The following is a 12,537-nucleotide window of genomic DNA, read 5'->3' on the forward strand; positions in this document are numbered from 1 at the left end:
GGTGGTGGAGGGGTGGCGGGGAGATTATCCTATGTGGACCTGATTTATTAGGCGAAACACTCAAAGACACTAGAGTATGCCCCTTTTGAAATGAGAGATGGTCTCTCCCACTGGCCTTAAAGAAGCAAGATGCCATGAATCCTTGAAATATATTTTGCCAACAACGAGGTGAGCTTGGAAGGGAACTCTGTGTCTCAGATGAGACCACAGCCCTTACCAACATCTTGAACACAGACCCAGAAAAGAAGGCCCAGCTAAGCTAAGTCTGGACTCCTGACGTCTGGAAACTGAGATAACAAATGCATGTTTTAATCCACAGAAAATAAACACTGGCAGCATCCCTCTTATATTATTTTAGCAATGACTAGTTCTAAATAAGAGATTAAAACAGAGTATCCTTTTTACTCCAGAGGACAAAGGTACTGAAGTTTCCTATGGCTGGTGCAACAAATTACTAAAAACTTGGTAACTTAAAATAACAAAAATGTATTCTCTCATAGTTCTGAAGACCAGAAGCCCAAAATCAACATGTTGGGAGGCCCACACTCCCTCCAGAGGCACTAGAAGAGATTCTGTTCCTTGCCTCTTATAACTTCTAATGGCTATCAGCATTCCAAGGCTTGTGGTTGTAACACTCCAATTTCTGCCTCCATAGTCACGTTGTTTCCCCTTCTGTGTCTCTTGCAGGACAACTGTCATTAGATTTAGGGCCCACCTGGATAATCCAGGTAAATCTCCTTATCTCAAGGTTCTTCATTACACCTGCAAAAACCCTTTTTTGAACCAAATAAAATGAAATTCACAGGTTCCAGGAATTAGGAGGTGGACATATCCTTTTGTGGGGTCACCATTCAGCCCACTACAGGTACTCACAGGCAAAAACAATTTCATCCATATACTTACTCCTTTGCTAACTGGAGAGCCCTCATAGGTTTCATATGGGCCTTGCTCCTTGGCAAGGTCACAGCTGGCTTCCAGGGCGCCATAATAAATAGTTTCAAAGATCTGCTTATTCAGTAATTGGGCTTCTGCACTCTCAAAAGGGTATCTCATCAGGATAAAAGCATCTGCCAGACCTTGTACCCCAATTCCAATGGGGCGATGACGTTTATTTGATAGGCATGCCTTTGTGTCAACAGATTTTAAAGAAAAGGAGAAAATATTACTGAACAGGAAAAGCAACATTCTGTACCAAATGAGACAGACTACCTCTTTTTCTCAAACCACTTTACTGACAACCATTTAAATAATGACTTGAAGATCATGACTGATTCCTTTCAATTTGGATTTCAATAATTACCAATAAGCAGAGAAATATATTCATACCTCTGGTACAGGATAGTAGTTTATATCAATAATTTTATTCAAGTTTCGGACAACGACTTTAGTGACTTCAGCCAACTTCTTAAAGTCATATGTGTGTTCTGATGTGACATACATATTCAGGGCCAGGGAAGCCAAATTACAAACAGCAACCTGGAATGCAAAAAACAGGTCAAGAATCACACAATTTTTATTTATACTTCCTATGTCAACTACACCACCATGTGAGCCTCTAATACTCTCAAGACAATAAAATTTTAAATTTTTATATTTGACTTCTCCCTCTTCATCATTCATCAGTCCATTTCTAAATCCCACTGATTCTATTTCTTTCTTCAATACCTAGTCATATGTGTTAGTTATAACATGCATCAGCAAAATAAGATAGAGAGAGAATCCTGTGTTCCACAGTACACAGCTCTATTACCAGACATATATCACACTATGTTATAATTAGCTTTTTATATATACCTATCTCATTATTCAGTAGATAAGTGCCCCTACAACATGGTAGCCACTGGCTACATGTATCTATTTAAAATGAAATAAAATTTGAGTTTCTCAGTTGCACTAGTCATATTTCAAGTGCTTAATAGCCATCAGATACAGAACATTTCCATCACTGCAGAAAGTTCTTCAAAGCACCCATGTCCACCTCACCTTCACTGATATTCTGATAAGCCCTTAGCAACAAAGGATTCCAATTTGTGACTTCTGAAAAACTTCTTCCAGTGATTCCTCCACTACACTAGGCAGTGAGCTTCACACAAGGATCATTTTATTTATATCTTTAGCACTAACAACCCATCTGGCACACAGTAAGTCTTGATAATGCTGAATGAATACACTTTCTTTTCCGTTTTGATTATGACTATCCCAAGCCAAAGTCTTAACTTCTCTCACCTGGACTACTGAAAGTTTCCCAATTGAACTCTTGATGCCCTTCACATCTACTCCATTCTACACATGTTGCCAAATACCTATTTTTAAAATATAGCTTGAATCACAAAAGTCTAATAAGTATCAGGGAGAAAAATAGGCAGGAAAAGAAGACAGAGAGTACTTGGGATAAAGATGAAGGGGGTGTAATTTTTAAACAGAGTGGTTAAGAAAGACCTCACTGAAACTGTTGCATATGAACAAAGAACCGAACAGGTTAGAAAGCAAACCATGTGGCTATGGGAAGAGGGGGTGCATTTTAACATTCAAGAGGGAAGAAAGAGCAAAAATTCTGAGATAGGAGCACGCTTGACACATTTGAGAAAAAGCAAGAAAATTAATAGGGTTGGAGCAGAGTGAACAAAGGGGAAAGTAACCACAGATGAGGTGGGTTATCCAGTTGTGTAGGACCTTGTAGGGCATTCTAAGAACTCTGGATGGAAAGGAATGAAGCACTGATACATGCTACAACACGAATAAATGAATATGTTCGGTGAAAGAAGCCTGACACAAAAGGCCACATATTATATGATTCCATTCCTATGGAATGTCCACAAATCTAGAGACAGAAAATATATTAGTGGTTGTCAAGGGCTGAGGGAAGAAGGGAACAGGGAGTGACTGCTAATGGGTAAAGTGTTTCATTATCTAGAGTGATAAAAATGTACTACAGGCTGGTCACGGTGGCTCATGCCTGTAATCCCAACACTTTGGGAGGCCAAGGGGGGTGGATCACAAAGTCAAGAGATTGAGACCATCCTGGCCAACACGGTGAAACCTCGTCCCTACTAAAAATAAAAAAATTAGCTGGGCGTAGTGGCGCGCACCTGTAGTCCCAGCTACTTGGGAGGCTGAGGCAGGAGAATTGCTTGAACTCAGGAGGTGGAGGTTGCAGTGAGCCAAGATCGAGGCACTACACTCCAGCCTGGTGACAGAGCAAGACTGTCTCAAAAAAAAAAAAAAAAAAAAAAACTACAATTAGATAGTAGTAATGGTTGCACAGACTTGCAGATATACCCAAAAAAAAAAAAAAAAAAACCACACCCACAACAATATGAATTGTACATTTTGGAAAGAATGAATTATAGCTCAATTTACAAAAAGAAAGAACTCTGTTGACATTGCAGTGAGCCACACTCCAGGCTGGGCAACAGAGTGAAATCTTCACTCCCCCAAAAAAAGGAATTCTGCGTGGGTTAGCAAGCCAAAGAGTAGTTTTGTGCAGACAAATGACATTATCTGATTTTTATTTTTAAAATGTCAGTCTAGCCTCTATAATATAATCTATCTTGCATAATAGTTACTTCAATATATGTCGATTTCTTCCAACTAAATTAGAAGTTTCCAGAGGACAGCATATTTATTTATATTCTCAGCTACTTAACACAGTGTTTTATATATAGCTGGCGCACAATAAATTTTGAATTAAAATGTAACCTTAGCAGTATATTTAACTCAATTTCCATTTACTTCCTGACTTTTCATTTGTCTTTTTTTTTAAGGTCCTAGAATTGAGGATCTTCACCTTCCTCATTTCCATAGTTTACACCCAATATGAAAGCAGCCTGTCATCCCATTACTGCAACCATCTCCCTAGGCTAACCTCTAACCTCTTCTCACAGCAAGATACTCTATAACCAGACACAAGAACCATCGTTTTCATCTTAACATTTTGATACTATTTTCCTGTCAGAAACCTACAAGGGCTTCCTATCTCTGGGACATGTCAGTTTCTACCTTCTATGTCCCTTCCCCCAGCCATAGCCATTTCTCCATATTCCAATAATTAATCTACTTGCACCATCAAAACAGACTTACTTGCCACACTGCACAAAACCCAGCCCTGTCTCTGGCATATCATACAGACCACTCTTTCCAAATGGAAAGCTCCTCTCTAAAACTTTTTTTTAAAACATCAAACCCATGTCCCATTTCTAGCCTTGATTCTTCTGTGAAGTCTCTTTACAGACTTTGAGATTAGAATTGGATCTCACCATTCACTGAAAGGACTCTCTTTATAAGCTTACATACGTTTTTTGTTGCTGTTTTTGGTTTTTGTTTTTCTTTTTGTTTGTTTTGAGACAGGGTCTCACTTTGTCACCGAGGATGGAGTACAGTGGCACAATCTCAGCCCACTGCAGCCTCCACTTTCCAGGCTCAAGGCTTACATACTTTAAACTGAATGTACATCCTAACACATTTTTGTGTGTGTCCTAAACCAACATAACTGTATATTTCTATTTTTCTTGAGTAAATGTTATTACAATGATGTGTGTATAAGAAAAAAACTGTGTCTTTCCCACACGGCTTAGACTAAAAAACATTTATAGGCACAGATCATACCCTTTCCTTCCTTTGCTCTCTGCCTTTAACAGTATTCTTCTGCTTACCACTATGCAAACTCCCTTCACTTATCTCAAGTGAGGAATTCACAAATTCCTAAGGTTCTTTTCTTAGTACTCTAGGAAATGCCTAAGGTTCTTTTCTTAGTACTCTAGGAAGAATTTTTTCTACCTACCTCATCTTTGCTGGTGTACTCCACTATTTCTGTGCACAGATTGCTGCATTTGATGGTTCCCAGGTTCTGCTGGTTGCTCTTCCGATTACAGGAATCTTTGTAGAGCATATACGGGGTGCCTGTTTCTGTTTGAGACTCAATGATGGCATACCAAAGCTGCTGAGCTTTTACAACTTTGCGGACACGACCTTGTTTCTCATAACTGAAAGGCACAAATATTATTTAATATATATTCCCTATATTTATTGTATATTTATTTACAATGTCTACGATATATATTTATTGTAGACAACTTGAAGACAATTAAAATATAAAGTTATGAAAGCTCTTAAATTTTTTCTAAGTTTTGCTAAAGCAAAAAAGGAATATGATACTTATTTTACTCTGGCTAAAGCCATAGAGGAAAATGAGGCTGTTTTAGGCTCCTTCAAATGATCCCAATCCCACTAAACCAATAATATCTTTCATAATAAAAAGGAGTAAAAACTAAGGAAACCAAATCTCTTAATATTGTGCTAATTTTTTTTTTTCTTTTTTGAGACAGAGTTTTGCTCTGTCGCCCAGGCTGGCATGCAGTGGCACAATCTCAGCTCACTGCAACCTCCACCTCCCGGGTTCAAGCGATTCTCCTACCTAAGCCTCCCAAGTAGCTGGGACTACAGGTGTGCACCACCACGCCCAGCTAATTTTTGTATTTTTACTAGAGATGGGGTTTCACCATGTTGGCCAGGCTGGTATTGAACTCCTGACCTCAAATGATCCACCTGCCTCATCCTCCCAAAGTGCTGAGATTACAGATATGAGCCACTGCACCTGGCCTATTTAATTTTAATAAACTATTGACATATGTATCCTAGTCACTCATGATTCCTTTATGCAACATAAAGCATAGCTTATCAAAAGTACTATATGACAGAGCAAAATAATAACCCTGCTAGTCATCTTAATTTTTATAAGGATCAATTAAAAATCCCAAGAACCTATTTATACATTCCAAAGTTTTAAGAAAGAAGAAGACACAACTCAATTTTGGTGAAGAGTTAGGAAGCAAATATGACCAAAATTATTAGTCACTTTTTCTCTTAGATGCTTCAAAACATTCTTGACAAGTCCTTTTGATATTTGGACCCCTGAAATAAGAGAAACCATGATTAAAACATTATTATTTTTTTTTTTTTTTTGAGACAGAGTCTCGCTCTGTGGCCCAGGCTGGAGCGCAGTGGCCGGATCTCAGCTCACTGCAAGCTCCGCCTCCCGGGTTTACGCCATCCTCCTGCCTCAGCCTCCCGAGTAGCCGGGACTACAGGCGCCCGCCACCTCGCCCAGCTAGTTTTTTGTATTTTTTTAGTAGAGACGGGGTTTCACCGTGTTAGCCAGGATGGTCTCGATCTCCTGACCTCGTGATCCACCCATCTCAGCCTCCCAAAGTGCTGGGATTACAGGCTTGAGCCACCACGCCCGGCCTAACATTATTGTTTTCTTTTATATTTTTCCCATACCTTTCATATAGTTTCTCAAATTCTTCTCCCCAAACCTCATCCAGACCAGGACACTCATTTGGACACATCAAAGACCAGTCCTATAAAGGACAAGACAAAATCACTCATAAGAAACTTAAAATAGCCAAGCATAATCCATTAGAAACACTGCAAGCATAAGGTGAATTTTACAAGTTCTCTTGGAAATTTGCTGTAGAAATAATCAATTTCAGGTTCAGGCCCAAACATCTACGTCTGCCTGTTTATACATGACCTTTCAAGCATTTAGGTCACAAAGCATCTACTTCAGAGAACAGAAATATAAGACAAGCACAGCATCTCTTAACTTGTTCAGAATGCCTTCTGTCCCTACGCATGACTTAAGATGACTAAAAAAGAGAAAGCTCATGTGAATCAAGTTGCCATTATCAACAAGTACCTATCTCTCACCTGATTAGTCTCCACTCGCTTCATGAAGAGATCAGGAATCCAAAGAGCAAAGAAAAGATCTCTGGCACGCTGCTCTTCCTTTCCTGTGTTCTTCTTTAAATCAAGGAATTCAAAGATGTCTAAATGCCAAGGCTCCAGGTAAATAGCAAATGCCCCAGGACGCTAGTGGTAAATAAATCATAATTCTCTTCAGAATAAAAATGAAACAAAGAAACATCATGTCTCCCAAAGCACTTTTATAGTATCTCCTTTGATCTTCACTACAATGAATTAAATAACATAAAAGTATTATAAAAGTGTAAGTTTTCCATATACAATTGTAAAAGTAATATTTTACAATTCTATGAGTAAAAACGAATGAATGATATAAACAAAATGTGAAACAAGAAAAGTTAACTTTTCTGAAGTGACATGATGAACTACAAATGGAGCCTCCTCTTTAGCAACAGCCCAGCTCTCTTTATACAACATGACATGTACATAAAGCCCAAAGGAAGTTGCTTTTACAAAATAAGCCATGCTCTTATTGAAGGTCAAAAAGTTGATCTGTCTTATCACGGTCCCCAAAGTCCATCAGAGAGAAATTCATAAACTAACAGGTGACTAGTGTGCCTACAGTCACAAAAGGCAGACTCTAGTTGCAAACCATCCTGTTGATAAAATCAGGTAAACAACCCAATTCTCTCAACTTTACTGTTTCTTCTATGAATTAGGGAGAGTTTTTGTTTGTTTGTTCTGTTTTGTTTGAGACAAGGTCTAGCTCTATTGTCCAGGCTGGAGTACAGTGGTATAATCTCGGCTCACTGCAACCTCCTGCCTACCGGGCTCTAGCCATCCTCCCACGTCAGCCTCCCAAGTAGCTGAAACTACACCATACCTGGTTAATTTTTGTATTTTTTGTGGAGATGGGGTTGCGTCAGGGTGGTCTTGAACTCATGAGCTTAAGCGATCAGCCCACCTCAGCCTCCAAAGTGCTGGGATTACACCCAGCCAATTAGGGAAAGTTTTGTTATTCCAGTTTGTTTTTGTTTTAAGAACAACCAAGGCCAGGTGCAGTGGCTAACACCCGTAATCCCAACACTTTGGGAGGCCAAGAAGGGTAGATTGCTTGGGTCTAGGAGTTTGAGATCAGCCTAGGCAAGAAGGTGAGACCCCTGTCTCTACAAAAAATACAAAAATTAGCTGGGTGTGGTAGCACAGGCCTATGGTCTGAGCTACATGGGAGGGCTGAGGCAGAAGGATTGCTTAAGTCCAGGAGGTCAAGGCTACGGTGAGCCAAGGTCGTGCCACTACACTCCAGCCTGGGTGATAAGAGTTCTACCAAAAAAAAAAAAAAAAAACAAAGAAAAACGTAGAGCACATGTTACAACCCCATTTCAAGTGACATATTTATATGAGTTACAACTTGAGAAATTCTTTGCAAATAAACTATTATGTAAGAAAGCTGAATAGATCAGTGGTTGTCTAGAGCCAGGGATAAAGTATGTGTGGGTAGGGGTGACAGGGGTGACTGAATGTAAAGGTATATGAGGGAGAAAAGATTTTGGGGTAATGGAAATGTTCTACCTCTTTATCAATGTGGGGATTACACAAATGTAACATTTGTCAAAACCCATCAAACTGTACATTTAAAGTATATGCATATTAAAATAATTATACCTCCTCAAACTGATTTTACAAGTAAAAAATAAGTAATCAGAAACCACACATAAATGAGCCATCTTAAGTGTATATGACTAAAGCACCTTTAGTTCTGATTTCCAGTACTTTCAAGTCATGGAGCATACCTTGTTCCCACCTTGATCCACATATCGAGCTGTGTTGTTATATACTCTCAGCATCGGTACAAGGCCATTGGAATTGCCGTTAGTCTAAAAGAGAGACCATGATAGAAAAGACAGAGGGCAGTCAGCAAAGAAAAGAACAAAATGGCCCCATTCTTTTATCAAAAAAGATGCCTAATTTCTAGGTAGCAATCTATGAAGTTTTACCTGCTCTCCATCTCTACTTCTGCTTTGGAAAAATAATGCCCAAATAAAATCAACAAAATGCTGAATAAATTACAATTATGTACTAAGTTACCTCATGGCATTTCTAATTTACAATGAGATGTAACAATTACAAGTCAAAGGGATCAAAAATCAAGGTAGCTAAATTTAAACTCTACATCTTCTAAAGGTCGTTATATAAAGATACACTTTGGGTAGAGTAAAAAAGAATATAAACACTACTACAATGCCTTTTTCCCAAAAGAAATCAAGGCAATTTATAATAAGAATTACATGCAGTAGCTATATCAGGGCAATAAATAAGGTAAAAGGAGATTCTCAGCAATAAGTGGACTCTAGAATGATGTTAAGAAAATAGAGACTCCTATGACTAGAAGACACTTCATTAAATTATTTAAATAACCCTTCTGATCCCAACACAAGCCTTTAAACAGTCTAGAAAGATAAGTGAGCAATGGCTCACTCTACCATTGTGTAAAGTGCTGTATATATCACAGTACCTCCAAAACACAACATAATGGAATAATTTCCTTCCGGAACTTTATTCCACAGGGTTAGATATTTTTTTCACCTTACGGAAAAGGAAACAAACTCAGACATAAAATAACTAACTCCAGGCCACATTACTAGTTAAGTAGTGGAGCTAGGATTTAAATCCAGGTCTAACTCAAAACCTTTATCTTGACTCCCAATGAATAGTAAACTAACAAAGGGCTGAAGTTTACATCATAAAGTGTCAATGCATAAATCTTGTATCCTGGCTCTGCCACATATTAAGTGATTGATCTCAGAAAGTAGCAACTTTCTAAGTCTCAATTTCCTCACTTGTAAAATTAGACAATGGCACCTTTATTCACAAGGTTATTTTAAGGAATAAAATTCCTGGCATGAGTCTACAATCACAGCTACCTCATAGTGTTGTAGTAAGGGTCAAATGAGTACTTCATGTAAAACATTTATAACAGACTTAACATACAGTAAGCAATCAATAAATGATAACTGTTCTTATTACTGCTAAAATAAGCCAGAATTCTAAAACCTGAGCTAAAAAGGATTCTAGAAATTATCTAGTCAAATCTAAACATCTAATAACATAGATAAAAATGAAGCCAGAAGTGAAATGACTCACTCCAAGTCACATAGCCATTTAGTAATTAACAGAGACCCAGGACTCCCAAAAGATAGCATATGCCCTCTCAACCATAAATCTGGTTGCTTTTAGACTTGAATCCCCTTTTAAAAGTCAAATGGCAGAAACTTACCCCAGCAATGTAGCTGCCAGTAGCCCGAATACAACTCACAGCAACACCAATTCCTCCAGCAGACTTAGAAATCAATGCACACTGCTTTAGAGTGTCATAAATGCCTTCAATGCTGTCATCTTTCATACTCAGAAGAAAACAGCTACAGGGGAAAAAAATGTCTCAACTTAGAGCAAGGAAATGAAGCAGAGTCACAAAAATGATTACTCAACACGAAGACAATAAGGCAAAAAAAAAAAAAAGTTCAAGTTTAGAAAGTTCCTAAGTATTTTTCAAAGAAGAAAACCCACTTTACTGTACATGACACAATAAAACATATCGAAATATCATTTTAAAATCATCTTGCTGCCTCCTCTAGATAGTAAGTAAATAAGCCTAGGAGGAAGTCTTATAGATCTATAAGTCTATAATATTAGCTTACATTTTCACCAGACTGCAAACGTGTCATTTTCACATTTTCTCATGCATATTCATAAACATGCGTCACAGTCTTTTCAGGTTGTTAGTAAGCCAACAAAAATAAACATTTATGAAAATAATCTATCCAATGGTCAACCAATTCTTTGATATGTCTACCAAAATTATAGCTCCTTTACAGTCTTTTTAAAGACAATCCCTTTACCTCCACTTTGGATCTCATCCTACTCCCCACCTTAGGAACCTTACCCTATCAATAATCTCTTCACTTCCCTGAATATTCAATCATGCAAATGGATTCTATCTACTGACTAGGTGTTTAATATTCAGACATTCAGAAAAATATAGAGAATGATGTAACAAATACCATGTACTTGCCATCTACCTCAAAAAACTAGACACCACAAATATAGCCTCACTGCAACCCTCTAACATTTTCAAGAATTTCTATTATGACATTTTTACATGTTCTACACTTAGAATTTTTCTGGTTGCATATCTATTTATCATTCCGCAACTTGTAAACAAACTTTATTTATACATGTAAACAAACTTTATTTTCATTGCCATAAGGTATTCTATTGTATAAATATACCAATACATCTGTCCCATGTGCCTGTTGATGAACATCTGGATTATTTCCAATTCATCTGCAATTCCAAACAATGCTGCTATAAAAATTATTGAACACATCCCCTTGTGTTTATCTCTAAGGATTTCTGTAGAATATAAACCTAGGAGACGAACTGCTGGGTCAAAAGACATATACATGTTTCACTTTACTAAAGATTCTCCAAAGTGGATGGACAAATCTGTTTCTAGCAATGTATGAGATTTCCTTGTGCTCCACATTCTTGTCAATACTTGGAATTGTCAGCCTTTTCATTTTTATCAAATATATATATATATACACACATACATACATACATACACACACATAATTTTCATTTTCCTATTGCACAGTGTAACATCTCAGATGTTTATTAGCCAATCAAGTTTCTTCTTCCATGTATTATTTGTTTATAGCCCTTGCCCATGTTTCTATTTGGCTTTCTGTTTTTCTTTTCTTTCTTTCTTCTTTTTTTTTTTTTTTCTGAGAAAGGGTCTAACTCTATTACCCAGGCTGGAGTGCAGTGGCATGATCATAGATCACAGTAGCCTGGACCTCCTGGGCTCGAGCGATCCTCCCACCTCAGCCTTTCAAGTAGCTAGAACTATAGGTGTGCACCACCATGCCTGGCTAATTTTCTACTTTTGCAGAGACAGGCTCTCACTATGTTGCCCAGGCTGGTTTCAAATTTCTGCCCTCAAGCCAGCCTTTGCTTTGGTCTCCCAGAGTGTTGGAATTACAGGCAGGAACCACTGCACCTGGCCTTGTTTTTCTTATAATCTCTCAATAGTTAACACATTGCAAATATCTTCTCTCTCAGTCTGAAACTTGTTTTTTGGGGTTTTTTGTTGCTGTTTTTGAGACGGAGTCTCACTCTTTTGCCCAGGCTGCAGGCATGATCTTGGCTCACTGCAAGCTCTGTCTCCCAGGTTCAAATGATTCTCATGCCTCAGCCTCCTGAGTAGCTGGGATTACGGGCATATGCCACCACGCCGGGCTAATAGTTGTATTTTTAGTAAAGACGGGGTTTCACCATGTTGGCCAGGCTGTTCTCAAATTCCTAACCTCAGGTAATCCACTCACCTTGGCCTCCCAAAGTGTGAAACTTGTTATTTGACTTTGTTTTTGGTTCACAGAAGTTCTTAATTTTAATGTAGTCAATTTTTCCAATGTTTTGCTCTATGGTGTTTTGCTCTGAGGTCATACTATCTATTTTCCTATTGAGATGTAAGTGGAAGTAGGCCAGGCGCAGTGGCTCACGCCTGTAATCCCAGCACTTGGGAAGCCCTGGCGGGTGGATTACCTGAGGTCAGGAGTTCGAGACCAGCCTGGCCAACATGGAGAAACCCCGTCTCTACTAAAAATACAAAAATTAGCTGGGTGTGGTGGCGTGTGCCTATAACCCCAGCTACTCAGGAGGCTGAGGCAGGAGAATTGCTTGAACCTGGGAGGCAGAAGTTGCAGTAAGCCAAAATCATGCCACTGCACTCCAGCCTGGGCAACAAGAACAAAACTCCAACTCAAAAAAAAA

The 12,537-nt window shown here is 38.5% G+C and overlaps 1 protein-coding gene across 1 annotated transcript in view; it reads right to left on the reverse strand.

The window, feature by feature from the left end:
* Window positions 1-12,537, reverse strand: part of RRM1 (ribonucleotide reductase M1) — a 47,549-nt gene that overhangs the window by 14,112 nt on the left and 20,900 nt on the right. Inside the window, 7 exon segments of the mRNA XM_011956819.1 lie at window positions 904-1,125; window positions 1,327-1,476; window positions 4,781-4,982; window positions 6,280-6,359; window positions 6,709-6,870; window positions 8,496-8,579; window positions 9,980-10,140. Coding sequence (XP_011812209.1) covers window positions 904-1,125; window positions 1,327-1,476; window positions 4,781-4,982; window positions 6,280-6,359; window positions 6,709-6,870; window positions 8,496-8,579; window positions 9,980-10,140 — 1,061 coding nt within the window.

This window comes from Colobus angolensis, unplaced genomic scaffold (assembly GCF_000951035.1).
Source record: "Colobus angolensis palliatus isolate OR3802 unplaced genomic scaffold, Cang.pa_1.0 Scaffold424, whole genome shotgun sequence".
NCBI lineage: Eukaryota > Metazoa > Chordata > Mammalia > Primates > Cercopithecidae > Colobus > Colobus angolensis.